The sequence below is a fragment of the Malurus melanocephalus genome, unplaced genomic scaffold, assembly GCF_030028575.1.
Source record: "Malurus melanocephalus ecotype Western Australia unplaced genomic scaffold, MMel_1.1 scaffold_58, whole genome shotgun sequence".
NCBI classification, from domain to species: Eukaryota; Metazoa; Chordata; class Aves; order Passeriformes; family Maluridae; genus Malurus; species Malurus melanocephalus.
Window position 1 is genome coordinate 1,764,015 of NW_026623290.1, and position 27,612 is coordinate 1,791,626.

The following is a 27,612-nucleotide window of genomic DNA, read 5'->3' on the forward strand; positions in this document are numbered from 1 at the left end:
TCCTTGTCCATGATGTTCTAGAATAACAAGAACAACCTCCCCTGTTCCCTTGTGAGACAGACCAGCCCTCCATCACCCGTGCTGTCCACGGCTGCTCACACAGACCTCCCTCCTCACTCATTTGCTACCAGAACTGCTCCTTCAAGCAGCTGTTTGCTCATTGACATGTGCCTGGAGACAACACAGAGTGGAAGTGTTGCAGCACAGAACTATTGCAGTAACAACAGGACGTTAATCAAAGGCATTCCCAGAGCAGCGAATCCCAACCAGAGCTCTGTACAGACTCGGGGCTGGATCTCTTTGGCATGCTTCAGGGGAATGAAAAATGAAGATCAACATTGCAAACAGCACCCTGAGGAGTAGGTTTGGTTTCTTACTGGCAGGGACTCAACACTTTCGCGGAATACACCCAAAACATTGTTATTCTGATTTGTTAACCGCTGCTCACAAGGAAAATCCTTTTCCTCTGGGCTTCTGTGGGGTAAGAGGAGGTTGGGTTTTTTTCTCCATAGCTAAACCAAACTGCAAAGACACTGCTGGTCCCAGCTGTTGTCATATGAGGCTGTTTTTCCTTGCAGAAGATCAGCATAAAGCTTGAATAAGGCTAGGAGTACATGAGCTTGTCTTAGCTTTTGGGATAAAGGAGATTTCTTCTGTTTAGGGCATTGTGTTCTGTGATGTCTACCTGATGCACAAATAAAACTGCTCTCCTCCTATCTGCCACTGATGTAACCAGAAATACCAACTCAGAACAACACCAGCTTGCTGCAGCCACAGGCCCTATAAGAAATTATCCAGCCAGCCAACTCCTGCCATATTTAAACACCTGTCTCCATGCTCTAGGATGTTTCTATTCTTTAGTAAGTAACCCAGGTCTAAAGCTGCCTGCCTCTCTTGGCTCAGTTTATCTCATGACACTCAGGGCTATTCAGCTTACCTGGATTCTGGCAAAATGTGTCTGTGCAAGGTACCTCATCTAAGCAGCCTGGAGAAGTAAGAGTTTTTATTTAATRCTCAAACAGGTATCATAGTGATGGTTAGGAGGGCGTCCTCTACTTAAATCCCTTCTGCCCTGCATGATCAACCCTGATAGAAAGCCCATAGCTTCTTCTGGTACCAGCTTCAATGATGCACCACCCACTGTGGAGAATGTGTGCTTTGTTTCCCACTTGAGTTTACTCAGCGTCTCCCAGCTATTAGTTCTGATCATGAATTTCTGCTAGAATAAAGACCCCCTCAGCACCAGCAGCCTCTGATTGAAACAGTATTTATGCACAGTTGTCAACTTCTCTGTTTTTGTTTGTTTTATTTGTTGCAATAATTAGGTTCAGACTTCCTACTTTCYAGTCTTGCCCCCTAAAGCATTCTGTCCAGCCCTCAGATCCTTGCTAGTGGATATTTCTTCACCACCTTTTTCTGATATCTTCATGAGCAGAGATTTGCCAAGTATTCCCATTGTTTAATGCACAGAGAGGAATTCCTGTTTGGTTTGATGTTGGATAATAGCAGTAGTTCTCCTGAGTGACTTCTTTCAACATCCCATAGTCAGACATGCATCTCTTGTACAATTTTATATTTGATTCTATTAAAGTACAGTCTGTTTGGAAACCCATTGGATCTAATGCTGACCCCTGTAGATGCCTATTAGGAATAYTTCAGATGGATCCCATTAGAGACCCTCTAGCCTGGTTTCTGCCAAGCCATTTTAATGGATTTACTGCTGGCATTACACRTCTTCATATCACAGAACCCTGAAAAATGCAAACCTTATCAAAATCTAATTACACTGTGTTGCAGCCACGCAGGCAGCTTTATCAGACAAGCTTAGAATCATGCCAAACAATAAAAGGTTGGAAGCACCTGTTTTTATACACAAGTGCCTTAACTAAGATTAGTATTACWTCTATTCTTCAGTGCTTAATGAACTGAACCCTGTATCAGATTTTCCATTATTTTGCCCTGAATTTATGTCAATCAAACTAGCACGTATTTCTGAGGCTCATCATTGTGTATCTTGGCTGATTTTGGAYGCAGTGYTTCAGTTGTTGGGAGCTGCCCCAGCTCTGCAGGATTCTGAAGGARCATCAGTGGCCATCAGCTCACTCAGCCAGCTCATTCAGGGCTCCTGGSTACGGCGCTTTGGCCAAGCTGACTYCAGGCTGTTTGTCAGCAGCAGATGCTGTTTCCAGTTCTCCCTGCTTTACTGWGGAGCAGAAGGCATTCACTGCCCCCCACCCTGTGGGCACAGCCCCCTCCCACTGACCCAGACCCTTTGGCCTCTCATTCATTGGAGTGTCAGCTCCCCACTGCCCATCCCTGCAGGGRAATGGTGAGGTCAGCTGTCATCTGCACAAGAGCTTCGTAATGCATTRTTTGTGCAGGCATCAGCCCTAAGCAGAGAGACACCCAAACACATCTACAGCTCCCAGAGTTCTGCCTGAGGTTAGCACTTACCTGACATTTTATTCCTATGCACGGTAGAAAATGGGATATCTCCGTTTGTTGTTGTTCAGTCCTGTCGCTGCAAACTGAAGCCTCCACACTCCTCTGCCAATGTGTTCCATCCCTGTTCTGTCCTATTTTCTGCCAGCAGAGCTGTCTCTATTCACTAAAGATAARGTTTTGTGGTGTGTCAGGTTCAAATGAATGAGTGCGTGGAGGTCAGGTTTTCAKAAGTGAAAGGTTAGTGCTGAACTGTACAGGATGGGGTTCATTTTTGGCCTTTTCTTGTGCCAGTGAGGGTATATAATGGAGTTTTCTACAAGGCTAGTAGGCATATACCCAGAATGTTACCTGTCAGCTGAAGTCACCTGGAATCTTTCTAGATCATGGGAATGAAACAACCAATATCTGAACCTCAAAGGAAACACCAGTGATTCAGCAGGTTGTGGTCCTTCCTTCTGAGTCGGGGCTCAAATGTGATGCCAAACTGTGCTGGGTTGCCAGAGGACCTGGTTTTTATTTGAAATATTGAAACCAACTTGAGTCTTTGTGGCAATTTAATATGCCATGATATTATAGTGGATGGTAATCCAGTTAGGATTTAATTAGCTGGCCTCCCTATATTGCTTCTGTCACTCAATGTCACCAGGATGCTCCTTCCTTTTCCTGAAGCCTTCAGAAGAAGCAGGTTGCTCTGACTAATAAAGGGATCCCAAGAAGATATTTTAGGGTGGATTTAAGAAGCYTAAAATTGTATCCTGTATCAGTTCTGGATCCATTTGCACTGGAGGATATGCTGACTCTCAGTGCAGGAGTATTGCATCAAAGAGTTGTAACATTTGACTTTTCCACCACGCAAAGGGCAAATTTTCCTTCAGAACATTTTAAGGAATAGAAAATGCTTTCAGCCATCTGGCCTGAGAGCCAGTGCTGGCTTYGGTGGTGATGCCCAGTGAGGGACAGCTCCTGTTCAAAGACAAAAACTTAGAGGATGCAATGGTCCCTCTGAGTAAATACATAGTAGGTGTGTGAAGACCTGTTGTAAAATTGCCATTCTGCTCCACAGGTAAGACTGAATGACAAGAGAGAGTGTGAGAAAGAAATATAATAAGTGTTGTATAATAMCATTTCAGACTGTTGTACATAGCAGAGCATCTTATTTATTTGCMCCATGGACTGATTTCTTGAAGCAGCACTTTGAGGCAGAATCCTTCCCCAGGGACAGGCTTTGACTGCTGATGTGAGGAATGTAGGAGGTTTAAGGGGCATCTGAAAGCATTTCACTGCCYCACAGCAGCACCCAAAGCACTCAGCTCCCCGTGAATATACACAAATCCTTTCTCCCTGTGTTGTTTCTTGCAGGTAAATTATGACCACTTTACTATTAGTGTTTGTGTGTTTGCAAGTCATCACCGCAGCCGACTCTGTGGAGCTCTCAGGTAYGTGTGCAGGGCTTGGGAAAGCAGGACTGAGCCGTGTGCTGCACTCTGGCCCCATCCCCAAGGACAGACAGCCCCCAAAATCTGTGCTGTGCACACACAAGACTCCTCTGTTGGGATGGCTGCTGAGCCACAGCCTCTCACTGCTCTTGTGTTTGGGAAGCCARGGAGACAGCTGCAGGCAAAGGCAGATTTGTGGGGAAACTGAGAGAATTTCAGCATTTCCCTTTTGAAACACGCCCAGGTGTTATCTYGTAGGGTGGGCAGAGCTGTGCTGCAGTGGAGCCCCTCGTTCCCTTCATTCCCATACCCAGCACTGGCCCAAATCCCAAAAGCAGCCACACTGCAGAGGTCATTGTCACGACTTCCCTTTCTAGACTAGACCAAAAGGTTCTGTCTGAACATGTGGGTACAGGTTTGCACAGCAGATATGGGCGCTRGATCATATGAATATTTTGTACTTTTGTGTTACTGATGTAACCATTGCTTTGTTGATGAACCAGCAGACGGTAGTGATGGCCTGGAAGTCAAGATACCTGAGCAGTCTCCCCTGCGTGTTATCCTGGGAAGCTCCCTGAACATCCCGTGCTACTTCAACATCCCRGAGGAGCAGGACACCAGCCTCATGCTGACCCCACGGATCAAATGGAGCAAGCTCTCCAACGGCACCGAGGTGGTCCTGCTGGTGGCCACGGGCGGGAAGATCCGGCTCAACGGCGACTACAGGGAGGTGATCTCCTTGCCCAACTACCCCGCCATCCCCACGGACGCCACGCTGGAGATCAAGGCGCTGAGATCCAACCACACCGGCATTTACCGCTGTGAAGTGATGTACGGCATCGAGGACAGAMAAGACACCATAGAGGTCCTAGTGAAAGGTGGGGTTCTGCCCTTGCTCTTTTCTCTCAGGATCTTGCTGGCCTGGGCAGAAGGGAGAAAGAGGTACATGGGTGGAGAAGGAGCTGCTCTCCCTGTAGGGATCAGCCATTTCTCCCAGGTCACAGATAAGGTGATGGGTGGGGGAGCAGAAGCCACTGGCCAAGCATTTATTTTAGCAGACTAAAACCAGACTAAACAAACCAGTAAAATTACTCATAGCAGAATATGGGAAGAAAATGACTCCTCTGGCAGAAGGTGAATAACAGAGACAGCAAGACGGCATCCTTGGCAGGAGGTGGCACTGGMTACACTGGGTTATTACTTAAGCGGGTGAAGCTGGAACAGGGCCCTTATCAGACCTTTAAATTTTTCCAAACATTTTAGGAGATGGGATGCCCTCATCTGGAGAATTGGGCTGCTCTGGAAAAACTTCCATTGCCTTATTGCAAAGCCTGTTCTAGTAATAGGTGGATAAAATAACAAAAGTTTTGTACAATCCTTCTCTTTTTTTGTGGCTTTTKCTTTCTGGGTAAGAAAGGGAGACAGCTTCCACTGCAGGACTGTATAGGACGAGGTTTATTTTTGGCTTTTTCTTGTGCCACCTCTGGAAGTTAAGGGGCTGGTGATTGTGTGATGGCCAATGTCTTTTCCAGGCATCGTATTCCACTACAGAGCAATCTCCACAAGGTACACCCTGAACTTCGAGAAGGCAAAGCAGGCCTGTATCCAGAACAGTGCTGTCATTGCTACCCCYGAGCAGCTGCAGGCTGCCTACGAGGATGGGTACGAGCAGTGTGATGCTGGCTGGCTGGCTGATCAGACTGTCAGGTGAGCAGCCATGCAGGGCAAAGGAGAGCCACTGCAGGGTCGTTGGGGAAGGTGGTTTCTGTGATGAAGCCACCGACTGAAAATGGTTGCCAAACATCAGTAACTGCTGGTGTGCAGAGGGTGGACTGAGAGCAGAGTGACCACTGTGCTCCTCAGCTAGTGGTGACAACTGAGTGGAAAATGGCTTCATCCTGATCCTTCATCTTCCCTGAACAAAACAGGTGGTGTGCCACGATGCACAAATGTGGCTCAACCAGACCAAGCTGTGAACGCCCCACTGTGGAGGCACTTTGTCCTGATGTTTTTTGGTCAGTGCTCCAAAGAGCATCAGAGGGACGGCAGGACAGCAGATCATCCTTCCCCTTCCCCATAACCTGGGAAAAGCCATAAATCACACACTGGGCAGTGCTCCACAGCTCCCTCCCAGCCTCCTGGGGCTGCCAGGGTCCTGCCCCACTCCTCATCCACAATSTCTCCCTCAGGTACCCCATCCACTGGCCCCGGGAGCGCTGCTATGGCGACAAGGATGAATTCCCAGGAGTGAGGACCTACGGTGTCCGTGAGCCAGATGAAACCTACGATGTTTACTGCTATGCAGAGCAAATGCAAGGTGATTTGGGGTTTTTATTCTTACCAGAGGCAGAAGCAGCCAAAGCCCTGACCATGCCTAGACTGGACAACAGCAAACACAGAGGCAMAGGGCCTAGAGAAAAGACAGGTTAAAGCTGAAAAATCACATACCCCAGCCAGGCCAGATGTACTCGACAGTCTTTTATTAGACCTTGGACAATTTTAATGTCAAATGACTAATGCAGTGCAGAGGGTGGAGTCCGTCTAACCTCCACCAGAGTCCACGCCRTCCTGCCTGGTCAGCTATTGGAGTCGGACATTCAGAGGTGTCAATCACTCATGCTCATGACAGGGATCCATTGAAATATTCAGCACAACTGGACTGCAATTGTCCTTTATGTCCCTCTTGCCCTGTCCCTGCAGCTGATTTGATGTGTTTTGCTCCAGTCTGTAAGAGTTATTGTCTTCTGGTCTTTATAAAGTCATTGACACGAAGTTGCATTTCAGCTCTAACACACAGGATTCTTCATCTCAACCAAACTTTCAGGATAGACCTTCTATCTATTTCTATTTTTATTTCTATTTCGATTCCCTTTCCATCTCAGGGGATATAAAGGGAATTGGGATTAAATTCTACAGGTAATTCCGGTGCTAATGAATGGTGTGATTGCAGGCAAAGTCTTCTACGCCACTGACCCGGAGAAGTTCACCTTCCAAGAAGCTTTTGACAAGTGCCGCAGCCTGGGAGCGCGTTTGGCCACCACWGGGGAGCTGTACCTGGCCTGGAAGGACGGCATGGACATGTGCAGCGCGGGCTGGCTGGCCGACCGCAGCGTGCGCTACCCCATCTCCAGAGCACGGCCCAACTGCGGGGGCAACCTGGTGGGGGTCAGGACGGTGTACCTGTACATCAACCAGACCGGGTACCCCCACCCCGACTCCCGCTACGACGCCATCTGCTACAGCGGTGAGTGCTCGGGCAGTGGGAGCAGGCTCTGCACACCGGCCTGGCCACAGACAAACTCCTGCTTCTTTGTTTTGTTTTGTTTGTTTTTTGGTTTTTTTTTTTTTTAAAAGAGGGGAGAAGGAAGGTTTGGTAGAGGATTAAGTCCTCTGCTTGTGTTCAGGTGCAGAAAGCTGCTTGGCCTGCTCRTGGGGAGCTCTGCAGAGGTGGGTGTAACACAGCCCGCTTCTCTCCAGTCCTCCCACACCTTCCTGCTTTCATAGCTCTCCTGGAGACACAAAGCAGAGCTCAGGTGCTTCATATGCCAGGCTCTGAATGCTGGAGAAGGAAGTGAAGGAGAAAGAGAACCGGTGTGACCCTGAAGATGTGTGTAGTGATGCGATGTGATGTGGTACAGACGCGTGACTGAGTTTCCATGCTGGGATAAATCTGAGACTGACGCAGTCTCTGGGAATCGTGGATCAAAATTGCACCTGGGAAGTGAAGAGCAACCCAGCTACTCCCCCTTTCTTCTAACTGCACACTTCTGCCTGCAGCAAGAAGAGGGGGAAACAGTGGGATATGCTCTATTCAGGGCAACCAGAGGCCAGCATTCAAATAGGATTGCCATGTTTAAAAAAATTACAATATTTTAGAATATATGTTGAAACCCTCCTGATCAGACCTGTTGTGCCCAGATACATCTCCCAGACCCCTGAAGGTACCCAGTTATGTGGCCAAGCTAAAGACTGGTCCATCAAGCCACAGCCCTCTGGTGATCTCAGGRTTTGCAGCTGAAACTGCTGCATATGGTCAGTCCTTGTCTGAGCATCTTTATAGAGGTCTCTGAATCCCTTGAGATCGGAGAGATACTGGCTGAAATGAACTAGCAGTAAAATGGAACTGGACATAGAGCAAGGAAAGCAGTACTAGAGGAAAAGCCAGGCATTGTCTCATAGTTCTTCTCTTCCCAGCCAAGACGTGCCTTGCTGCATGTCCAGGAGGTGAYCCATCCTTCCCTTACCAGCCCTCACAGCTCTGTTTCATGCTTTTTTTTGTAAACCACCATCCCTATCATCAGCTGAGCTGCTCAGTGGCATGTTAAGCACGTTCTCCTAAACCCAAGGGATGTGACTTGAGCAGGAAAGTGATTTGGGAGGGGAAAGGTGGGAGCTGYTTGTATTTGCTATAACAAGTGGCCTGGGCTGTCCTGGCAGTGGGGTTAGGAWGCTTATAGGGGATGAGCTCTAAAATCACCTGGGCAGAGCAGAAGGAGGTCGAGATCCTGGTGAGGCTTCACGCACTGAGTGTGAGGATCCAGTTGTCTTTCCTCCACGGTTCAGACAGATCTGCCGTGCAGCTTTTCCAAGCTCCCCGACTCCCCTCCGTCCACCTCAACTTCCTTGCGGCAGGCACTAGAGGTCAGTGCAGACCTGGATATGGGCGAGGTGTTCCCGAAAAGGAGAGCTGGCAGGAGAGCAGGGAATGTCCCTGATCACCCAGATTTGGAGCCTGAGGTGSCTCGGTGCCCCGTCACCATGCCCTCCGTGCTGAGGCATTGTAGAGAATCACAACGGAGGAAGGAAAACCATTATTTTTCTTTTTACCAAACTGTCGTGATTTCCYTAATCCTCTCAGAGCCAGCTTCTTTTTGGAGGCAGCCCGGTGCAGTTCACCTGTCAGGCTGACATTATCCTCTCTGATTGCTGCTTTGTGTCCTGATGCAGAGGATGGCACTGAGAGCCTGGTGCCAGGGCAGTACATCGACGAGCTGGGGAGCGAGCTGGGCAGCGCTTTCACCGTCCAGACCGTCACCCAGACCGAGGTGGAGCTGCCCCTGTCCCGCAATGCCACGGAGGAGGAGGTCCGCGGCAGCATCGCCACCCTGGAGCCCATGGAGATCACCCCCACGGCCACCGGGCTGGACCAGAGCTTCACTGCCCTGCCCGACCTCTTCAGCACCGCTGGCACAGCAGAGACAGCAGCCACAGAGGAGGAAAATGCCACCAGGGAGGATGTGACAGCGCCGTGGACTGTGCCTCAAGAGGCCACCACCACAGACCTAGGCACTGCCATCACCACCATCGCCCTGGGCACTGCTGTCACTGCTGGAACAGCGGAGGTGAGCTCGSTGGAAGAGGTCCTGACTGCCACAGCAGGACCGGAGTCTGCCTCGGCGTTCACGGTGGAAGATCAGCTTGTGCGAGTGACAGCTGCCCCTCCTGCCGGTCACCTCCCCGAGCAGCCCATCTCCCCCACAGGTGAGTGACCAGGACTCTGAGAAGCGTGAAGGTCAGCTCATTCTAGAGGTGACCATTCTGCTGAAACAGCCCAAGAGGGTATCCAGGTCCCTGGGGCTGGGGTCAGGGACAGGCTCCAGCACAGCAGGGCAGGAGGGGAGAGGAGGAGGCTGTGGGCCATCCCATCGTGTGCTGGCTGATGCGTGGTCACACTCTGCTCTCCAATATGCATCTGACTCCAAAAAAGGGGCAGTCAAGGCAAAAAGGCCTTAGAGGAGGGCTAAAGAGATCCCCAGAACATCACCCTCAGCGACAGCAGAGCTCCGTGAATGAGGCRTTTCCATCAAAGGTGAATTTGAGAGGGCCTGTCCTTGCACTGYTTTTTGAAAGACCGTTTCGGATCCYGTTCCTGCTGTCTCACACAGCTTSTCTCCCCCAGGTGTGGTGTTTCACTACCGTGCAGCCAGCAGCAGATATGCCTTCACCTTTGTCCAGGCGCAGCAGGCCTGCCTGGAGAACAGCGCTGTCATCGCCACCCCCCAGCAGCTGCAGGCTGCCTACGAGGCTGGCTTCGACCAGTGTGATGCTGGCTGGCTGCGGGACCAGACAGTCAGGTAAAGTCACACTGACTTGGGGCAGACACCACWAAATTGAGGCTTTGCTCTGGTCTGTCCTACTGCTCTCCTCATCGGCATCTAAAGCTTTGCTGAGCCAAGGCTGTCTCCATGATATTCAGCGGCCAATAGACATGTTCTTGTCCATTTCTTTTYTTCATTTCCTAACCTGTGTATGCATCTTGCATCAGTGAGTCCTCCCGGTGTGTAGGAAGAGGAGCAGGAAATTTGTATTCATTGCCTTAAGCCASAAGTGGACTTGTCTCCAAGTCACACTCTGAGCACCTCCAACAGTGAAGAGTTCACCTCCTGCTTCCAAGCACATTGAGGTTCCTTCAGTCATGAGCTTGACCTTGGSTTACCTCCTGTCTTCATTTTTTGGCAGGTATCCCATTGTGAATCCCCGAAATAACTGCGTGGGAGACAAGGAGAACACTCCGGGCGTGCGGTCGTATGGCATGCGCCCGGCCTCRGAGACCTATGATGTGTACTGCTACATCGACAGGCTCAAGGGTACGTCCTCCCCCTTCCCCTGGGAGGCAAAAATGCGCTCCACACCTCCAGCTGTGTGTGTGTGCCTATTTGGGATGCAGGGATTCACCCGTGTTCTCCCTCCCACCCTTCAGGCGAYGTGTTCTTCGCCACCCAGCCGGAGCAGTTCACGTTCCCCGAAGCCCAGCGGTACTGCGAGAGCCAGAACGCCACGCTGGCCTCGGTGGGCCAGCTGCACGCCGCCTGGAAGCAGGGTCTGGACCGGTGCTACGCGGGCTGGCTGGCSGACGGCAGCCTGCGCTACCCCATCGTCAGCCCCCGGCCCGCGTGCGGCGGGGATGCGCCGGGCGTCAGGACCTTGTACCAGCACCACAACCAGACCGGCTTCCCCGAGCCGCTGTCCCGGCACCACGCCTTCTGCTTCAGGGGTACGCTGCCAGAGCACAGGAGGCTGTCTCCAAAGGGAAGGGGATTTCAAAATCCTGGTTTGGGTGAGGCACCTCGATGGCAGCTTGGATTGTGAGTTTTTGTGCACTCACTTCAATGGTTTTTTGTTCCAGCTCTGCCTGCCGTGGAGGAGGAGGGGGTCACCCCGTTCTCTGAGGATGTGCTGGCAACACAAGTGATCCCTGGAGTGGAAGGGGTGCCCTCTGGAGAGGAGGTGACAGTGGACACAGAGTCTGCCACTCAGCCTGAGAATCAGACAGCCTGGGGGACAGAGGTCTTTCCAACCGATGTGTCGCTGCTCTCAGGTGGGTTCAGAGCGTTCTTGTAGCCTGGGTCATGCTGGGCTGGTGGTGTACGGTTGGGACACTCCCAAAATACAAATAACTTTCCCAACTCCTTCTCTTTGTTTGGTTTTTCTTTTGCAGTGAGTCCATCTGCTTTTCCTCCAGCTACCATAATTCCAGAGGAAGCGTGTACCAATGCTTCCATCAGCGAAGTGCCAGGGGAGGTGACTAAATCTGGAGAGCATCAAGTCAGTGGTGAATCTTCAACATCTGGGTGGGTATCTGGAGTCCCAGATACCAGCGGAGAAGCAACTTCTGGAGTTTTTGAACTTAGTGGAGAGCACTCAGGGATTGGAGAGAGCGGATTGCCATCGGTAGACCTGCACGCCAGWGGCTTCCCACCTGGAGAAAGTGGGCTGCCCTCAGGAGACCTGAGTGGTGTTGATACCAGCGGCCTGCCTTCTGCAGAGGAGGAGATATCGGTGTCTGTTTCGAGGGTACCAGAAATCAGTGGGATGCCCCCTCAAGTGGAGAGCAGCGGGCTGCCTTTCGGAGCGAGCGGAGAAATCTCTGGCACTGAGCTGGTCAGTGGCGTAGCATCTGGAGAGGAAAGCGGGCTCTCCTCTGGTTTTCCRACCGTCTCCCTCGTGGATACCACACTGGTGGAAGTTGTGACAACAGTGCCACAATGGCGAGAGGAGGGAATAGGGTCCATCGGGGTCAGCGGTGAGGGCGACCTGTCCGGGTTCCCATCCTCTGAGTGGGACAGCAGCGGGGGAATCCAAGGCTTGCCCTCGGGAGCTGAGYCCAGCGGGGAGCACTCTGGGGTGCCCGAGCTCAGCGGGCTGCCCTCGGGARGCTCTGAGCTTAGCGGGTTCTCCAGCGGAGAAACCTCTGGAGCACATGAGACCAGTGGYCTGCTGGACCTTAGTGGCCTTTCCTCAGGTATTGATGGAAGCAGCGAGGCCTCYGGCATCACCTTTGTGGATTCCACTTTGGAGGAAGTGACAACAACCCCCCCAACCACAGGAGCAGAAGCAAAAGAGACTTTGGAAATCAGTGGATTGCCTTCGGGAGGTGAAGACGCATCAGGCATGGTGTCTGGGAGTTTGGACATCAGTGGTGAGACTTCTGGGCATGTAGACTTTGGTGGGAGTGTTTCTGGAGTGCTGGAGATGAGTGGATATCCCAGTGGAGTGACCGACAGCAGYGGAGACGGCTCTGCAGTTGATGTCACCAGTGGTCTGCTGTCTGGAGAGGAAAGTGGACTCACCTCTGGCTTTCCCACCGTCTCTCTTGTGGATACCACTCTGGTGGAAGTTGTAACACMGACGTCAGTGGCACAAGAAGTGGGAGAAGGACCATCTGGGATGATAGAAATCAGCGGATTTACTTCTGGAGACAGAGGACTATCTGGAGAAGGGTCTGGAGCTGTGGAGACTAGTGGGTTTTCTTCAGGGGCAGGAGACCTGAGTGGAGAGCCCTCTGGAATCCCATACATCAGTGGAGACTTTTCTGGAGCCACAGATCTGAGTGGACAGTCTTCAGCAGTGACTGATATTAGCGGGGACRTCTCAGGGCTTCCAGAAGTCACTTTAGTCACTTCTGATTTACTAGAAGTGGTGACAAGACCAACGGTATCACAGGAACTGGGTGGGAAAACCGTCACATTTCCCTACAGTTTGGGGCCAAGTGGTGAAGCCTCTGCATCTGGTGAGCTAAGTGGGGAAACATCTGCACTGCCAGAAGGTGCTCTAGAAACGTCAACAGCTTATGAAATCAGCGGTGAAACRTCTGCATTTCCAGAAACTGGTACAGAAACATCCACGATTCATGAAATCAGCGGGGAGACATCTGCATTTCCCGAATTTAACACAGAAACATCAACAATTCAAGAAATCAGTGGGGAAACCTCTGCATTTCCTGAAGTTTTCACAAGTCAGGAAGCCAGGGGTGAAACATCTGGCTATCCTGAAATTATCATAGAAGCATCAACAGGTCAAGAAGGAAGTGGGGAAACCTCTGCATTTCCTGAAAGTAGCACAGAAACGTCCACAATACAGGACATCAGTGGGGAAACATCTGCATTTCCTGAAATTAGAATAGAAACATCCACGAGTCAAGACATCAGTGGGGAAACATCTGCATTTCCTGAAATTAGAATAGAAACATCCACAAGTCAAGACATCAGTGGGGAAACGTCTGCATTTCCTGAAATTAGAATAGAAACTTTCACAAGTCAAGAGGCCAGGGGTGAAATATCTGGCTATCCTGAAATCACCATAGAAACTTCGACGGTCCAYGAAACCAGTGGAGAAACATCTGCCTTTCCTGAAATCAGCATAGAAGCTTCCACAGTGCATGACATTAGTGGAGAAAGTTCTGCATTTCCTGAAATTAGAATAGAAACGTACACAAATCAAGAGGCCAGGGGTGAAACATCTGCCTACCCAGAAATCAGCATAGAAACTTCGACGGTCCATGAAATCAGTGGGGACATGTCTTCCTTTCCTGAAATTAGCATAGAAACTTCGACAGTCCATGAAACTAGTGGTGAAATACCTGCATTTCCTGAAATCAGAATAGAAACTTCTACAGTCCATGATGTCAGTGGGGAGACATCTGSGTTCTCTGAGTTTAGCATAGAAACACCAACAGGTCAAGAAGCCAGGGGTGAAACATCTGCCTATCCTGAAATTTTCATAGAAACATCCACGGTTCAAGAATTAAGTGGGGAAACCTCTGCGTTCCCTGAAATTAGAACAGGAACACCCACAAGTCAAGAAGCCCGAGGTGAAAYATTTCCTGAGATCACCATAGAAGCATCCACAGTCCACGAAACCAGTGGGGAACCATCTGCTTTGCCTGCTGCTGACATCCAAACAGCTGCCACATCTTTGTCCAGTGGGGAGCCTTTTGGTACTCAGGAGGAGAGGGAGATTCCTGACGCAACATCTGGGGCTGTGACACACTCAATCGCAAGCATTTCAGGGGAAACCTCTGTCCCAGACGTTGTAATTAGCACCAGGACTCCAGATGTTGAAGCRACACAGGGGCTCAGGAGCCCTGAAGAGGCTCAGCTTGAAATAGAACCTTCCCCTCCTGCGGTGTCAGGACGAGAGACGGAGGCAGCTGTTGCTCCAGACAATCCCCATCTGCTGGCCACCACCACTGCTGCCCTGCCTCAAGCCTCACAAGAAGCAATTGACGCATTAGGACCCACTTCAGAAGGTAACGTGTCTCATATGGAAGGGAAAGCTTTGTGGAAGGGAAGGAGGGGGCATAGCTGTCACTTCTTTTGGTTTTTTATACAGCGCGGAAGCAGACAAGCAGAACATTTTTCTRGTGGAAAGCCATAAACATGGGGTTTTCCGCAGGTCATGATCATAGAATCATAAAATCGTTAAAGTTGAAAGAGACTTTTATGATCATCAAGTCCAACTACTAACCCAGTACTTCCAATTCCATCACTAACCCATATCCCTCAGTGCCACTTCTACACGTCTTTTAAATCCTTTTAGGGATGGTGACTCAACCTTTTGCCAGGGCAGCCTTTTCCAGTTTTCCACAGAATGGCTCCACCTGCCAAAGATGCCACCCTGGATGCAGCTGAGAAGCTGGAGAAGATGGGCTGCAAGTCTCAGTCCTGTTTCTCTTTCCGTGGTGCCCTGATTTGCTGCCTAGAGCCCCAAGTATTGCACAGTGTGTGGCCACCCTCTGTGTCTCATGCTGCTCTCTGCAGCTAAAATGAGATCTCAGAGCATCACCAGCTTTTGTCAGCTCTGTTGATAAATGCCCTTCCCTCCACCCTGCCTTTTTAGTGTTTCAGTGTTCTGTCTATGGTAGGACTCCTTGTTACGAAGTAGACACAGTATTTAAATCTGAGTAACCATTTATGGTGCAAACACTCTCCTAGCATTCTGAGCATTCCCTGAGCAGAGTTCAYATGCAGTGAGAAGAGAAACAAGATGCAAGACATTGTGCCTCTTGGCCAAGGGAAGTGCCCAGTCCTGGTAACACAGGATGTCCACCTGGGTTTCCCTTTGCTGCCATCAGGAGCTGGCACCAGGGACAATTCTCATTTGAAAGCCATCAATGCTTGTGCTGTATGAATATCCTGCACGAGCCCAGTCCCAAAGGGCCACACCATACTCAAGTATGGTACAAAATGTTCATGCAAAGAGATTTGCTCTGTTCCTTCTAGCAAAAGTGTCATCAWTTCCACCCCTTCCACACTGCCTCCTAAACTGCTGCTTTTGGGTTAATTTACACTGTTTGGTTCAGCGTAGGTAGCTCTGGGCTCTGTGAGGGTCTGTAAGAGCAGGGTTTTGTGAGGCTCAGACTGGTTTCTAACGTCACTGCCATCCCCAAAGTGTTTTTTATGAGTCACTTCTCCTCCTGAGAGCACAGGTAATCACGAACCTTTGTTCAGCGTGGTCCCGTGTGTGTGGCTGAGCAGCTGCACTGAGGATGCTTCAGGATGCAGAAGTGGGTGAGGATGAGCCATCATCATCATCATCATCATCAGGGTCACTGACACAGCAATGGTCCAGCCTGGCACAGCGTCCAGGGCTTTGTGGGGTGGTGCAGGAGTTGTGGACCCCAAAGATTTTCTTGTGCAGTTCGTGGGCTCTGCTTTTGGGCCATGCTCACTGCCACGTCCAAGCCCAGAGACAAAAATAAGCCAGSAAAGACAGCATTGAGGAGGGGGGAAGGAAGCCAGTGAGGCTTAATAAAAACAAAAAACAAAAAAAAAATTAAAAAATATTGGCCCCAAAATATGGGTTTATTCCACTGCTTTTTCTTTTTAAAAATTAACCACAAGGCGATTGCCAGATWTCTCGGACCATTTGTTAGCCAACATTTTTGTGAAGTATTTTGAAAGAAAACCATGTGTTCAGCAGCTCATGTGTGAAGAATCTTGAAAAATGTTCTGAAAGTGGAATATGTGTATTTGCGAGTCACAGAGAGGACAATGTAGCAGCTGGGGTTTCTTAGCAAGTGACAGCAAGAGGTAAGCAACAACTGCATGAAGTTTGATTGTCCACTTCATAAATTAGAAATGGGCTTGAGTACATGTGTATGGCTGTTACTCCCACCAGGGAAGATATTCTGGGGTAAAAACTTTTATTTTTATTGGTAAACTTTACTACAATGTCCCTACAGGGTTAAATGCAGTGCTGGTCAGGGTATGAAGGAAGCTCATCCAGGTGGCAAAAAAGTGTGTTGACCATGAATTCATAAAAATTCAATTTGCAACAAGGCAAACCTCTTTCTAGAGAATTACAACAAAGAGATGACAAAAGGAAAAAAAAAAAAAAAAGAATCCTAGGTTTCCTTTTTTGGGTCATTACTCTTTACAGAGCTCTGGGGATTGCAAACATGGAAAGTCTACAAGGAAGAACCATAGGCTGGATCCCAAAATTCTGTTTTCCATGTTGCGGCTGCCTTTTCACTCGAAGCTTCCCAGTCTTGAAATTTAGCTCTTGCAAAAAAAAAAAAAAAAAATATCACCCCCCATACCCATGCCTTGGGCTGTGCTCAGGGTTTGTAGGATGCAATGGGTGCCCATGAAGTACAATTTTGACTGACATTAAAATGTGGGTGAAGCTGGTTCAGCTTTACAAGGAGCTGAAGAGTGAGGAACAGGAAGGAATGTGGCTTTTTGCCCTGTGGCCCTGTTGTTGGAGGGTTCCAGTTAGATCCAGCAGTCCATTTAGTGGGATGATTTAAGAAGAATKATATTATTCTGCTCTGCTGTAGGCTAAAAGTATCTCTAAAAGCCAGAGCCAGAAGCATAAGAAGACCGAAGATTAACACTTGGAGTGCCAGTATGTTTTAGTGTTTAACCAAATTGAAGGCTGTGCATGCACATTTTTTAGTCAGCATTTGATTCCTTCATGAAGACAGCAACCCCACAAGCTGAAAGARTTGTCCATAAGCTTGGCTTCCTCACCCGGGTTTTGCCAGCTCAGCGAGTCTTTTTGCTTCTGGTAGCATTTGAAGACAAATAATTATTAGCTGAAAAAACATGCTGGCGCTTCAGTGAAAGGCTGCGGTTTGGAGCACTCTGACCAGKCAACGACTTTAAAACTTCACTCCATTTGTGGGGGAAAAGAGAAATGTGCTGAAATGGCATCTATTTRTGTTAAGTTTTGCTTGTCTCTGGTGAAACAAGTCCATGAAGTCTGTTGCCTACAACTCCACACAGCAGAAGGTTAAAATACAAATGAGGAAAGGTCTTAATGAGCTTTCCTCATACTTCACAACCTGGAAGTTCAAGTGATAGAGTTTTGTTCATCCAGAGAAAATCACCCAGAAAAAAAAAGCCAAGAAAATATTCACCTAAATCAGAATGTTTCACCCAATGTGGAATGCAAATTAGAGTCTCAAGAAGGAGATGGAGGTACCAATCCTGGCTGGCAGGCACAGAGCCTTTGTGGCCGAGCAGATGATTTGATGTCTCCTGAATGCAATGTCTAATTTGCATATCAGAAGTTAATTTGCTTAMACAAAACCTTCCTCTACAAAGGTAMCCTACAGTCTTGGACTAACTAGTGTTATTTACATGTCCATTTATTTTGACACATAATATTTTGGAAGCAGAGATATTCAAATTTCCTGAGCTCTTCTTCCATGAGAGTGTTGGACAAATTGAAGATTCCAGTAGATCAGCAGAACCTCCTGGAAACTTGATGATCTCTACTAGAATAGAGGTTTTTTAAAGCTGCAGCAATACCTGCCCTTTCTGCTGCATGGAGGCTTTGGTTCCATTATTGGTAGTTAATTATTTTAATGACTTAATTGCTCATAATAAGTCAGTAGCTGGCTATGTGATGYTCAATACTAGCATTTAACTTAAAATGTAAAAGAACAGGTTTCCCCAACTCCTCCTATTCTTTTCTTCTAGGAATCACCCTACAATTGCTCCAATGTTTTTCTTTGATATTTGATCTATCAGATCAGTAGTTCAAACTTCCCAGCAGATGCTGAAAAGCAAATTTAATTTGTACCTGGATTATTTTTTTTTCCTCAGTCTCTAGAAGATAATTATCTAGTTAATCTCTGATTCCCTGTTTGATTAATGGGACTTACTATAAAGAAAGGATGAGGGGGAAAACAGCACAGTTGGGCATCTTGAAAAGGCCTTTCTGCTCTATAGAACAAAACCAGGAGGGTATGGAAATATCCCAGGTTTGTTACTAAAAATTTTACACACAGCTTCAGGAAAACTATAGTTTGTTCAGGGTTTGGGTGATAGGATTCTCTGCTCACCAGCTGCTTCTCCTCAGCAGATGTTTTAAGCACAAAGCTGATGTTGTTTAATGGATGTTCTTGCTCATCTTCCATATRGTCAGCCATGGAGAGAAGTGCACAGACTGCACTGTTTTAGGAAATGGTAGCGTTGTTTCTGGTATTGTTGTCTCAGCTTGAAATGAAGAATTTTAAAAGCATTTCCTTCTCACCACTGATGCTGTGTGTTGACTTTTACATGCCATTTGCCTTCTGAACAAAACCAGGGCCAATCTATTTTTCTTTCATTTCTGCCAGGTTTCTCTTTCCAATTTCCATGATCAAGTACAACAAATGTTTTTCAAAGGCATAGGGAAAATCATAGAATCATAAAATGGTTAAGGTTGGAAAGGACCTTAATGATGATCAAGCTTAAACCTCCCCCCCACCATGGGCAAGGATGACAAGAACACTTCTGTTGCTTTCACTTGCACCAAAAGAAAGATATTCTGACTAGATATAGTATACATGTGGCAATGGAGAAGAAATCTTATGAAGGAAATGGTGAAACAAATTCATACTTTGTGTTGCATCTATATAATGCATAGCTTTCCCCTTGCTTTCTCCAGCCAAGAGTTTCCATCTTCCAGATGCAAGATGTGCCTTGTGTTCACCATTCTGTTTTAATTGGTATATTTAAAAAAAAATAAATCTAGAAGTTAGACCTTAGGTCCTGTTAGTGGCAAAAAAATAGAAACTTGTGACAGTAGAATTGAGGAAATTTTGCAACTTCTGGGCGATATTAAGTGCAGCATGGATCCTCTTTAGAAGGGTTGCTAATTCTGCATTATCCTCAATAAGTGAGTTAATGACCTGTTCAGACTGGGTTTCCTATTCTTGGCACCTCGAGGCATTTTCTCCCAGTCTTCGTTTTATATCACTGCAGCCCCTGAAATCGAGGGGTGCCTCCCTSCTGCATTCCTCGGCTATTGCTGTCCTTTGTTAGTGCGGGGCAATAATAGCGGCACTCTTGTCTCCTTGTGGTTGATAAGCTCTTGAGCTGCATGGCGAGGCAGAGCTGATTTTTTGGATGAGTGCTCGGCCAAGCAAATAAACAGCTCGTGTCTAAAATCCTCCAGTGTGGTACCTGGCAGCCAGCGCTGTGGGGCTGGGGGCTTGCTCCGAGTGTGCTGCAGCTTTTCAGCTGGCTGAAGAGGTGTGCAGTGATTTGCTAACCTCATCTAGCTCTAAACAATGTGGAAGTGGATGCTTTTATAGGATATAAAAGGCGTGAAGAGTATCGCTAAGTGTTGTGTGATAGATGCAATTTATTTTTTTTAATAGAGTTCTCACCTCCTGTAAATCATGTTTGTGGCTTTGATGCAATATCCTGGAAACACCCACAAACCAACTCGCCTGGATTTGCAGAGGCAACATCACTGCCAATTTTACCATTTAGACCTTTCCTAGAGRCCTCAGAGATCCAGATTTTCTGGGAGGACCAGAATCACCAATGCTTCCTCCAACCCAACTGATATGTTTGAGTTTTCCTATACCAAATCCTATATAAATCTCAGTGARGTGATGCTGCATCCAGATGGAGAGAGGGTCACTGCCTCAAAAGCCCAAGAGGCCGAAGGGGAGTTCAGTGTTTTCATCATCACATGTTTGAAACATCTTCTTTCCAACCATTTGAAGCACAACTTTAGGAAAAAAAAAAACCTGCCTGTGTGTCACTTGTGTTTGTTGTTTGTTTCTCCAACGTTACCTAGAAGTACACACCCTTTTCTATGTGTAATATATAAGAATATATATGTATATGTATGGAGAGATATGCAACATATATATTATATTCAGAGATCTGTTTTTACTGCATATATAATATGTGCAGCCATATTWTATGTGATATCTGTAAAAGGAAACTCTGTTCCAGCGTTATTTCCCAGCTGGAAATTTGTGGCAATGACTTTGCACATGTGAGTGTGCTCCCCCTCCTCCAGCACTGGGGATGGCAGCACGCAGCAGGGCTCCTCCATCTCAGAAGAAGTCTTGGACACGCCAAGATTTATTCCACATGACTGAAGACAGCTGAAGGCTCATTATCCYCGGCTAAACATCCAGCTTTAGCTCTCCTGTGTGCTTCACTCCCACTTGTGCAGCGTTCTTTCCACTCCATGGAGCCTGACGAGTGAAGGAAAGCCTTTCCTTACGTGTTCAGCTGGAGCCCACCGCAATCAAYGGGAAATTCTGCTGCCCCTGCTGTTGGGAAGCCCAAAGGGCCTCTTGAGTTGCAATCACTCCTCAGGATACCTCGTTTTTCTTTATGCTCTCTATCTTCTAGGAACTCCAAGTGTGACTAATAAGCAAAACTCAGCCAAGTTCAGCTCCTCTATTCTACCAGGCTTGTGACTCCCATTTCGTTCCGGAAAGTCTCAAAGTATTTACTAGAGTCATGGAAACGGGAATTCTCTTCRTGTTGCAGTGAACAAAGAAATCCAGAAAGCTTCCGTGAGATTTAGAAGGGCAATCTGTAGTGGAAAATTCCTATTATCAGAGAGGAACAGCAAAACTGGAGTAAGAGGCTCATCAGCCATCTGAGGAATGATTTCACTGCTCGCAGTGATACAGCCTAGAATAAAGATGACAATCTCCTTGCTCCAAGGCACACAGAGTTTTACCATCCAAGGTCAGAAGGGATATTTTCCATCACTTAGGCCCGTTACAGAACATTTCAGCTTTTCGATGACGTGATCAGACCTTGGCCACTGAGTCACTAGGCGGCCACATGGGGTATAACGCCCATCTGCTCCCTTGTGCCTGGGGACATTGAGCAGCTGGGCCACAGTCCCAAGGAAACAATATCCAACCAAATATATCCCAGTCAGAAAATGAGCACAAATCTTGGGCAATTGCTGCTCTGCTCTGCTATTTCCACAGCTAGCATGTTTATCATAATCTTTGTATGTTTTCTCACTAACCCTCTCATCCACAAGAAGAGTGTGGAGTGTTAGACATCACTTTTAAAGCCTTACATTGCTCCTGAGTGTGAAAGAAACTCTGTCTGACATGAGGATCTAACCAGCCATCATTTAACCTAACCTGGATGTGTTCCCATTTTCTTCCTTAGTCTTGCTCTTTGTTTCTGAGTTGAATGTATCCGAAATCTTTCCATTCTGAATGACCCTTCTTCCAATTCCAAAGTTCTCTCCACCAAGATGGAGTGCACAGCTGCCATCCCCATCACAAGCAAAAGAGCACATAATGGGGACAGGTCTGGAAAAAACGGCACTGCACTCCTGTATCCCTCACCAAGGAAGAAACACCCACAAGCAGATCTAAGATCCTCAAAGAGAAAGAGTTGAGGGTCTCTGAACCACCTCTGAATCCCCTTCTTTTCTTCTCTGCACTTTCTTTGTCTTCATTGAGAAGAGATTTCTTGATGTGGAACTTCATCTAAGTTATGGTTAGGGAGAAACTATTAGTGAGGRCAGACAACCAGGAGCACTTAGGAGATAGGCATCTATTTAAGGATGTTTCCATCACTCATGAGCATTCCACCTTCTTCCTAAGAGACCTTTAGCTGGTGGAGACACAGACACAATTTGCATGTTTGGTGCATCAGGCAGAGACAGCTGACAAAAGAAGAGTTACCACAGCAAGTGCTGTGGGTTGGACACATCTTGCTGAGCTTTGTGCTGATATCTTCAGAGTGGTGTTCAACCATCACAAAACCAAGGTCTTCCTTGTAGGGTGGGTTGGGTCTCTTGCTTTCATTCTTCCAGCAGCAGCTGTGGCAGAATGTTATAAAACACAACCCTCCCAAGTGCCCCCAAAACAGCGGATATTCCCTCCTGAACAAGCAAGGAAACAAGTTCTCCTGTTGGAGTTGCCTGCCCAGAGCCCTAATGGAAGCCCTTGATTTCTTGCAGACACCGATGTGTGCCACTCAAGCCCCTGTGTGAACGGAGCCACCTGCGTTGATGGCATCGACTCTTTCAAATGCTTTTGCCTTCCCAGCTACGGAGGGGACCTGTGTGAGATCGGTACGGCCAGCCTGGCTTAGCTAATCCTACTAACTGCTGCACCACCTCGTTCCCATGTTACCTCCCCAAAAAAAGCTGATCCCCAGTGCTCCCATCAGTGCAGCCCTCATCTCAGTAATCTAACTTCTAACAGCAGCTTTAAACACACAAGGGAGAAGCTTWGAGGCTTTCACATATCTGTTTTGATAAGTTTGTTCATCACAGCATCATGTTCTCTAAGATCTCTAAGCTTCTGGTGTCTTCTCCAGCTTTCTCTTTTYTAAGTTTCTCTTGGTGAAGCTCCACACAAATCATAATAATGTTGATCACAAAAGTYGCTGTCTCTTTGGGTCGAGGATCTTTCTGTTCATCTGTGACAGYAGGGAACCTTCTGAGTAATCTTCATCCCAGGCAAACTTTCTCTGCTAGACTGGAATTTCACGGAAGGATGCTTCAACTGAGCCATGGAAAATGTTTGTGTTTCTCTCCGAGAAGATGCAGCTGAGAGAAGGCTCGTTCACTCCAGGAATCTCCACCAATTTGACACAGCATGACATTTTTGTCATCTCCACTTCATGGCTTCCYGTGGCAGAATCAGCAGGGAACATGTCTTTGGGAAAACAGGAAGCAACCTGTATTTCCATCAAAATTTGGCATTCTGACCTGCGCTAATACTTCTTTTTGTTTCTACAAGGAAAGAAAAAGAGTTACGATTTTTTCTGAAAGCCAGGGCAAGTCCAAACTTTTATCAGCTTACCTGAGGGGAAGCTCTGTTTAAACAAAAGAGAAATAAGGTTGTAGTATCTTCTTCACCTTGGAATGAGTAATGAWAATACATGTTGGATTTCCTCTTTCCCTTTCTCCACATCTCTCTTTGTGCTTCCAATATGAACACATGGAGTAGGCCACCAGGAGAAGGTTCAGAATTAYTGGACCTTCTAGGCAGGAATTGTGCTCCCTTAACATCACTTTCCTGATCATCAGCACTCAATTTACCCATCCATACCTGTTGCTGAAGATCTTTATAATCCAACCAGAGACTTTCTACCCTGTGACTGTTTATGGTAGATCAGGCATCTGAAAGGCTGAGATTAAACACATTTAATTTTCTGTTTTCTTCAGTCACGTGTAGCAGACAGATATGTGGTGTTGCATTTCACGGGAACTGCTGACYGTCTTTTCTGGTGGTTTCTCCATTTGTCTCTATTTTGCCCCACCTGTGGTTTTATTTTTCTTAGTAAGTGYGTTCAGTTCTTCAGTGTTTGTCAGATGGTAAAAGGTCTTCCGAAAAGTTGAGGAATGCTTATACTTCTTTAAGAGTATTCAGGCTGGTTTATTGAGATTTAATTCTCTCTCTGCTGTGATAAGTTTCTGTTTCCATCTTTTTTCACCCATCTTGGTCAGTTTGCTTCTCCTCCAGAGCTCCAGAATCACATCAAGTGGTGGAATCACCCAAACCTGGTTGTCCCTTCTTTCATTTCCAACACATATGCATTGRTTCTGGACATCTGGATATGGGGTTTGGAGGTTTTTTCCCAAAGCAAGAAAACTCCACAGAACRGCAGAGTGGGGAGAGAAGTGTTCTTTCTTGGGCAGTTCCTCAAAAGCACACTTCAGGAACATTACACAGGGATTGAGTCTCTCAGGGATAAACCTGTGTCATTCAAGCTTCCTCCTAGCACTGGTGGTGTCACTGCAGACACTTCCAACACAAACTTCCCTCTCTCTGCATGTCTTGGATGCCTTCTGACAATTTTCCAGGGAATTCTTACAGGCAGCAGTGTGTCAGGGTTTSCTTTTTAATAAAAGTGACTGCGGGTTGTCCCACACCATGAGAGCATGAGCTGCTAAGAGGTGAGTTGCAACRCTTTCACACACATGCACCAACTCCTTTCCATCCCTCCTCTGTGTGTTTCAGACTTGGAAAACTGTGAGGAAGGCTGGACCAAGTTCCAGGGCCACTGCTACCGRCACTTTGAAGAGAGGGAGACTTGGATGGATGCAGAGAGCAGATGCCGACAACACCAAGCCCACCTGAGCAGTATCATCACCCCAGAGGAGCAAGAATTCGTGAACAGTGAGTGATGAGAGCTGTCAGAGACTGGGCATGGCTCTCAGTCTGAATCTACAGGCAAATTTATTCCAAGTGGTGTGAAAATCACCATTTGGCACTCAGAGTTATCCTAACAAAGCCTCATCCTTGTCCCACAGCAGGTTGAGTGGGGAGGGAGATGGGCAAACATGATGTAAGGGAAAAGAGCATCAAGGAATGGAGACTGGGAGGGAGCTGAATGACCCAGAGCTCCAGGGCCAGCTGAGATGGCAAAGAAAATCTTCCAGCAAAGTGTGGCACAACCATGACTCTTTCCTCCCCCTCCTGCTCCCCCAGGCCATGCACAGGATTACCAATGGATCGGCCTCAGTGACAGAGCTGTGGAGAACGACTTCCGCTGGTCCGACGGGCACTCCCTGGTGAGCCTGCAGCCCCCAGCACCAGCAGACACTGGCTTTTGGGGGTGGGAAGGGGGTCCCTTTGGGTGAGAAGGGCCTCATTAATTATATTCTGAGTTGGGCATTGAGTGGAGGCAACACTAAACTTTGAAGGGYTGTGGTTTTCCCAAGCCTCTAGAAAAGCTGGTCACCTCTCAAGCCCCATCCCAACAGAAATTAGCGGTGTGGGGACAGTGCTGACAACCCACAGGCTCTGCTGGAGACAGGTGGGASGGGTAGGAGAGACCAGGGCTCAGCTTTAGGTGAAGGACTTTCCTCTCCTGGCAGCAATACGAGAACTGGCGGCCCAACCAACCCGATAACTTCTTCTCGGCGGGCGAGGACTGYGTCGTGATGATCTGGCACGAGAAGGGCGAATGGAACGATGTCCCCTGCAACTATCACCTGCCTTTCACCTGCAAGAAAGGAACAGGTCAGCAGCCTGTGCCGTGCTGGCAAGGATGGGGGGCTCAGGGGGTGGCTGTGGGTCTGGAGCAGAGCCCCCAGGGCACAGGGACGTGGGTTTTGTCACTGCAAAGGGTGGTTAAAGAGGGGGAAGGAATGAGAAACAGAAGTAGGCCAAGGCTGTAGGAGAAATGACTCGGAAATAAATAGGACAAGATTCAACATCCCCAGGCAGAGTGGTGCTGTGGCTGCAGCATCACTCCCACACAGCAGCTCTGTGCCCTCCCACAGGCACAGGCAGCTGGTGCGATGCTCAGCTCTCACAGCCTCTCCAGGAGGCAGGAACGGAGCACTGAGGCAGAGCCCTGCTTAATGTCAAATCACAGAATTTCTGTATCCCCCTGCTCCTGAGCTCTGTGGACAGAGGCAATCCCAAAGGGAGTTTTTACCCRTGGAGGAGTGAGGGGGCTGTGCACGCCCAGCCTGCCCTGGGSTGAGCTGCCTGCTCGGGTGGGTGTTCTCTCACCCTCCACACCTCTGCCCATCTCCYGCAGTGGCCTGTGGGGACCCCCCCGTGGTGGAGAACGCCAGGACCTTCGGTCGGAAGAAGGAACGCTAYGAAATAAACTCCATGGTGCGGTACCAGTGCGAGCAGGGCTTCATCCAGCGCCACGTGCCCACGATTCGGTGCCAGCCCAGCGGGCASTGGGAGGAGCCACGGATATCCTGCCTAAACCGTGAGTGTCCATGCCTTCACCTTCGGGTCAGGGCTGGAAGTGTGGGGCATCATCTCAGGGTGCAGGATAGCTCKGAGCCAGGCAGAAGGGGACATCACGGTTGCCTTGAATTTCTGGAAGCTTCCCCCGTGATGGGGCCATGGGAGCTGACATTTTCTGGTTGGGTGTTGATCACAGAGCCTGGCTTGAAGAACTGCCCTGGAAACCCAGCCAGGCAGAGCAGGGGCAGCTCCTGAGTCAGGAAAAGGCAACAAGGAGTTCACTAATGGCCCGGGCTACTTAAAGAAAGACAGAAAAATAAATGGCTTCTGAAAGGGTGATTTTTGGCAGCACCTGCATCAACAGAGAGAATAGGAGGGGACAGCTATGGTCCCCCAAGCCTTTCCCCAGTGTCCCCCTGCCCTGGGAGCAGACAGGAGTCCTGCAGCAGATAGAAGCCAAGGGACAGGGCTGGGCTCCTGACTCTCCTCCTGTCAGGCCTCCAGCTGATGGCAGCCAGSCTTCTTCCACTGGTGTCCCAGCCCACTCCCAGGCCTGCCTACACCCCTGGYTCATCCCTGACTGCCTGCAGCTTCCCAAGAATTTTGTTGGCCTCAGACAAACCACATCTGTCCAGTGGCCTCCTTGCCAGGTTCTGATCTGGCTGGGCAAATCCAGATAAGGCAGGSAAAGTAACAATCCCACAGCCAGGGAAAATTGATACAGACTTAAGGGAGAAACCTCAGTCCCAGGGAGATGAAAGCAGGAGGGATGGTGGAGATGCAGAGCAGGATGCTGATTCCTCTGGCTCTGCTGTGGATCTGGAGAGCTGCAGGCAGTTCTGACGTGGATCACCAGCGATCACCAGACCTGCCCTGCTCCCGGCCAGCATTGCCACTTCCACCAACCAAACCCCTCCTGCAATTATCAACCAGAGCACGGCAGCTTCCAGGGAGCAAGGATCAGGCASAATCCCCCTGTCCCTGCCAGCCAGACGGGGCTGTTTCCCCTCCTGTGCCCTGAGCACATCCCACTCCTGATGGATGTTGGGGTGGGCATTGAGGGGGCAGTGGGCGAGGTGGGGAAGAGCCACAAGGCACAAAGAAAGGATGGCACAAGCATCTGTGGAAACGATGCTCCTGCCCAGCCCGGGACACGTTCCCCCGGGTGAAGCACAGCCCGGCAGCAGGAGAGAAGGGCCGATTGTCCGTGTGCGGCCGGACTGGCGCCGGGGCACACGCAGCCGGCCCCGGGCAGCGCTGCCTGCGGCTGCCCCGTGTTTTTCCAGGCAGCGTGGGACAAGAAGCTCCTCTGTCCCGGCTCCTGCCAACAAGGTGCCTTTTCTTCTCTCGCACAGCCTCCAGCTACCAGCGCAGGCTATACAAGAGAAGCCCCAGGAGCCGGTCGAAACCCAGCGGCAGCGCCGTCCACAGACCCACCCATTAGAGCGGGGCGAGAGACCGAGGGGGAACGCGAGAAAGAGAGATTTTTAACGGAACACTTATATTAACAGAGTCGATTTCTTCTTCTTCTTGTTGCTTTTTTTTTTTTGTCATATAAGGAAAAAA

The 27,612-nt window shown here is 48.7% G+C and overlaps 1 protein-coding gene across 2 annotated transcripts; it reads left to right on the top strand.

Moving 5' to 3' along the window:
• The first annotated feature begins 3,811 nt into the window (after positions 1-3,811).
• On the top strand, positions 3,812-27,552 carry ACAN (aggrecan). 2 transcript variants are annotated; one of them, XM_057365787.1, is made up of 18 exons: positions 3,812-3,881; positions 4,388-4,759; positions 5,414-5,588; positions 6,071-6,198; positions 6,832-7,125; positions 8,829-9,362; positions 9,781-9,955; positions 10,341-10,468; positions 10,582-10,875; positions 11,008-11,199; positions 11,320-13,116; positions 13,165-14,409; positions 22,341-22,454; positions 24,352-24,510; positions 24,823-24,905; positions 25,212-25,356; positions 25,883-26,065; positions 27,402-27,552. In XM_057365787.1, the coding sequence occupies exons 1-18, from the start codon at positions 3,812-3,814 to the stop codon at positions 27,488-27,490; spliced, it is 6,177 nt and encodes a 2,058-aa protein (XP_057221770.1). In that variant the 3' UTR covers positions 27,491-27,552. The 2 variants fall into 2 exon arrangements, with proteins under 2 accessions (XP_057221770.1, XP_057221771.1); XM_057365788.1 differs by lacking the exon at positions 22,341-22,454.
• Positions 27,553-27,612: the final 60 nt, after the last annotated feature.